This window comes from Propithecus coquereli, unplaced genomic scaffold (genome assembly GCF_000956105.1).
Source record: "Propithecus coquereli isolate 6110/MARCELLA unplaced genomic scaffold, Pcoq_1.0 Scaffold40, whole genome shotgun sequence".
Classification (NCBI taxonomy): Eukaryota; Metazoa; Chordata; class Mammalia; order Primates; family Indriidae; genus Propithecus; species Propithecus coquereli.
The window spans coordinates 4,159,654-4,164,870 of NW_012149730.1; the positions used below are offsets into that span (position 1 = coordinate 4,159,654).

The window sequence follows — 5,217 nt, forward strand, 5'->3', positions numbered from 1 at the left end:
ATTGGTATATAATCATGAAGAAAATTACATAAGATTATCAAATGGTTAATAAAAATATAAAGTACAACTAAGTACTCTGTCATTCTCTATTTTTATTTTCAGTGGAAAGCCTTATCATAAGTGAGTAGTTCTCAATTTTGGTCTCAGGACCCCTTACACTTTTAAAATCTATTGATGATCCGTTGTTTATATGGATTATGTTGATGAGAAATTAAAACTAAGAAATCTCAAATATTTATTTTATTTATAAGTAATGATAAATCCATTGCATGTTAACATAAATAGCCTATTTTAAAATGAAAAACAACTATATTTTCCAAAAGAAAATCAGTGAGAATAGTGGCATTGTTTTACATTATTTGCAAATCTCATTAATGTTTGGCTAAATCAAAGACAGGTAGATTCTCATATTTCCTGCTTTATTCAATTTGTGATGATATCACAGGTCATGTAGACTTTGGAAAATGCTATTCATTTGTAAGGGGATGAGTATGGAAAAGGCAAGTAAAGTCTAAGTATTATGAAAATAATTTTGACTTCATGAACACCTGTAAATGGGGGTCCTCAGACTACACTTTGAGAACTACTCTTCTAGGTTAATTTGAAGATCTTTCTAAAACAATGATTGGGTGCTAGACGACTTTATATTAAAAAATTAAACATGTTCTTTGATTATATCTTGCATCTTCAGTAAGAATCCCATTTCTGCCAATTATTAACTGTGTGATCTAAGACAGCCCCTGAGCTTCAATTTCCTCATCTATAAAAGGGTAATAATAATAACACCGTACCTATCTCATAGGATGATGGGATGAAGTAGCAATCAGGAAGTGGTAATTAGAGAATTCTAATTTATTTCACTTCTGGGCTCATTTCAAACCTCAGTAGCCTATTTAGTTTCCTCGTGGCCACAGTCTTGTCACTTTGAGTTAAAAAAATAAAACACCTGTAAAATTATAGCTTCTCTGAGATTCTTATGTTGCCACTAAATCCACTTATTTATGTTAAAGTAATAAACTATTTCCCTTAAGCATTTTAGTAATTAATAGAGGCCTTTCAGCCTAAGAAATGCCATATCAGTTGCCAGAACTCTGAGTTAGTACTCATTGCTGGGAGCAGGAGGTTTAAACTGAGTACTAAAACAAATGTTTCTCTTCAGCTCTTGTGCCAAATGTTAATAGTTCATTCTTGCTATCAGTATCATGTTGATAAAATACAGTTTTTTTTCAATCATAAGATGAAACAATTAAAAACTAATTCCTAAACCTTAAGAACCCATAACTGTGAGCAATGCAATTGTAGCTTTTGGTAGTTTTGGTTTAGCTAAGTGAGTTTTAAAATGGCTGTATATTACTATTCTGTTTGTATTTACCTCTTCTAATCTTAATTTGTAATAGTAATTTTTCCAACAATAACAAAAAACATTAGTAGCATTATGTACTTTAAGAGCCTTGTGGCCAAGTATAATGGTGATTACGGGTTATGGAGTCTCAAGATTTTTTCTTTTCCTTTTTCTTTTTTTTTTTTTTTTTTTCCCAGACAGAGTCTCACTCTGTTACCCCTGGGTAGAATGCAGTGGTGTCATCATAGCTCACTGCAACCTCAAACTCCTGGGCTCAAGCGATCTTCCTGCCCTCAATCTCCCAAGTAGCTGGGACTACAGGTGCGCACCGCCATGCCTGGCTAGTTTTTTCTATTTTTTTTTGGTAGAGATGGGGTCTTGCCCTTGCTCAGACTGGTCTTGAACTCCTGATCTCAAGCTACCTTCCTGCCTTGGCCTCCCAGAGTGCCAGGATTACAGGCATGAGCCACTGCATCCAGCTCTTTTTTTTTTTTTTTTTTTGAGATGAGGTCTCATTTTGTTGCCCAGGCTGGAGTGCAGTGGCATGATCATAGCTCGCTGCAGCATTGGATTCCTGGGCTTAAGCAATCCTCCTGCCTCAGTCTCCTGAGTAGCTGGAACTAAAGGTGTGCACTACCACCCCCAGCTATTTTTTTTTTTTTTAATTTAGAGATGGGGGTCTCACTATGTTGCCCAGGCTGGTACGGGCTTTTTTTCTACTCCCAACACCACCACTTGCTAGCTCTGTGAGCTTGAAAAAGTAATTTAATCCAGGTCTATTTCCTCACCTGTAAAATAGGGAGAAAAATGTCTACTTTGCAGGCCCATCATGAGAATTAAAATAAGAGATAATTATTAAACAATATGTGACAATCATACCTAGCACCAAGTGTGCACAAAATGTGTGTTCCCATTCGCTCCCTTTAGCCATTAGAAATGTTTTAAATTTAAACCTCTAGGTAGAATTGTTTCCATATTTAATGAAAATTGAATGATACAAAAATTTCACTGAATTCATGCAATTTAAAACACAGTCTGGCTATAGAGGAACTGATGAATTAACTCTTATTTGAAGTACAAAGCCTTAGAGCTCTTGAAATCCATTAAAGGATTTGAATGTTTAATCTCTTTCAAATGATGTACAAGTAAACTTCAGGGAGCAATTCACGTTTATACTATCATTATATTTTTATTAGGTGCTCTTAAATTCCATGTTTGATCCTCAGAGTTACCTTGTAAGTTAAACATTGTGCTATCATTATTAATAATTATTCTAGTTACTCTTGTAGAACTCTGTCAGTAATTATGGTAGTTATTTTGCTATGGCAGAGATATGTGCTAGTTACTTTAGATATTCTAGGTTAATTGTCTCTCTTTTCACAACAGTAGTAGAAGATGGGTAGTAGCATTCCTTTTTTTTTTTTTTTTACAGAAGTAAAAATGGAACTTTAAAGAGGTTAAGCGATATATTCTAGGTCACACAGTTAGTAGTTGGCTCTGTTGTCCCTTGAATATGTTTTGCCTTTGGATTTCGTGCACTAAAATTAAGGTACACGTTAAATGTCAGGTACAGATAATTTGATGTAATGTTACTTATTCAATTGCTTTAATATTTTTAAGAGAACAAATCAGCTCCTATGGTTTATGTCTCTCATTTCATTTCCTGATTACAGCTTGGAAGCCTTTTTGCATGTTACTGTTCCATCGAAGTCACTCAGGCAATATGGGATGGATATCTACAACAAGCAGATCCATTTTTTATTTATTTCTTAATGTTAATTATCCTTGTTAATGCAAAGTAAGTATCAAGTTGGTTAGACTTTTTTCCTCTCTTTTCTCAGGGTGGTTTGTTAATATTTAACTCCAATTTATTCGATTCCCTTTTACAGAGAAGTTATTTTAACACAAGAATCAGACAGCAAAGAAGAAGTCATCCGTAAGTACCATTTAATGTAGAGAAAACATTTCAGGTCACTTTATCTCTCTCAAACTTAGTTTCCTCATCCATAAATTTAGGAAATTAATCTAGAAGTGCTCTGAGGTCCCATTCAACCCTGAAATTATATAAACACTCTCCAGGTACAGACCTTAAAAGACTATTTTCTCTGATTTTGCCATCCTCATTCATTCCTTTGTGTTTTTTCACTCTTTCATTCCTTTACATCTGCTATTTCTTTGGTTTCAGTGTTCAAATAAAATGCCCTCCCCTCTTTCTCTCCCTACTCCTTTCTTAATTTGCCTTTCAGTACTCAGCTTACATAATATCTCCATTGTGAAACTTTGGTTCTCCTTTTGGATTCTCCCCACTGTAGCCCCCACACAGAGATATTATAGTTACTTCTCTCTGTATTGCCTGGCACTTTGTATTGTCTGTGTAATGATATAATTATTTTTATTTCCTCACACAAGACAAAGTTCCTTAAGTCAAGGACTCTTTCTTAGACATTTTTGATGTTCTGGGGTCCTGGCACTTCATATGTGTTTATTGAATAAATACATAGAATTCTGATTAAGGCTAATTAATTTGATTTGATTGACTGACACCCTCCTTCACTAACAGGAGAATTGTGTTAGTAGTTGCAGCACATTTTGGGGAATCCACTTCTCCACAAGCAGCTTTAAAGGCATCACTGTTGAGATTCCATTTACATAGTTTTTATTATGTTGAAGATATTTCAGCTTTGATACATAAATAATGTTAATTGTTTTTCATAATTTATTAAATATTATCTATAATCATGTTTCAGAGTTCTTGGAAAATACTCCATCCAGTTTGAATCTAGAAGATATAGAAGACCTTTTCTCTCTGGCTCAGTATTATTGCAGTAAAACACCAGCTTCTTTTAGGAAGGTATAAGACAAAAAATGACCATTGATTCTGTACCTCACATTTTATACATTGTTTTATTATTTACTTTGTGTCTACCTTAGTTAAAATACTCTAGGTTGTCATTCTTTTTTGGTTTTTTGTTTTTTTTTTTTATGTGTTACAGTTTTGTGTAATTTTTTTCACTAAATACTCTCTGTAGTGGAGGAACAGACAGGTTAAAAAAATAGCGGTAACCATCTTACTTCTGACTATTGTTATTTCTGATCATGAAAAAATTGTGAGATATTTCCTAAATTAGTGCTTTCTTGACTTTAAAAATTGTATTACAAAAATCTAACGAAGGATATATAGTTAGGTTTCCTTTATCTGGAGTTCAGCCTTGTACAACCTTAATGATGCAGAACTGTCTTGCAAACAAAGGGTCACTTAGCCCCATAGAGATCTAGATCCTTAGACCGGACGAGTGCTTTCAGTAAAGGACACCAGACTAGAAATATTTATAAAGCAAACAGGTTTGTCCGTGACCTCAGGTGCCCATGAGAGCATTTATTATCTTTTTTTTAAAACATTCTGCCATAATAATTTCTAATTGGTAGTCATCATGTCACTGAAATGTCAAGATAAGGTTAAATTATGTTCAGTATAGTGTGTTTCAGAAAGCAGGCAAGGGAAACCTTTTAAGAACATTTCCCTCAAAAATAGTTTAAAAAGATTGGTTTCTAGAGACTAATTTCAGCTGTTTTCCTCATGTAGATCACTTCAGTTCCCAACAGTGTTGGGAAATCAGATGGTGGGATAGTAGTTTAGGATACTGGCTGAAAAAGAAGACTTACTCTTTTCTTTTCTAGGAGGAGTACTTTTTATTCTTCAGACGTAGTAAATAATCTGCACTAGCAGCTGTAAATTAGAACAGGCTGTAGGTCAGTATGTTACATAATTTATGCAGTTCATTTCTGCCACATTTTTGTTTTTTATTACATTAATATATAAAAAACTATGAGTAACCATTTTAAAAAATTTAATATTTAACTATAGGTGATAGTTT

At 33.8% G+C, this 5,217-nt stretch overlaps 1 protein-coding gene across 1 annotated transcript in view; it reads left to right on the top strand.

The window, feature by feature from the left end:
• TBC1D23 (TBC1 domain family, member 23) overlaps positions 1-5,217 on the top strand; it is a 58,937-nt gene that overhangs the window by 27,945 nt on the left and 25,775 nt on the right. The window contains exons 6-8 of the mRNA XM_012652808.1: positions 3,016-3,140; positions 3,232-3,278; positions 4,090-4,193. Coding sequence (XP_012508262.1) covers positions 3,016-3,140; positions 3,232-3,278; positions 4,090-4,193 — 276 coding nt within the window. The remainder of the gene's footprint in view (positions 1-3,015; positions 3,141-3,231; positions 3,279-4,089; positions 4,194-5,217) is intronic.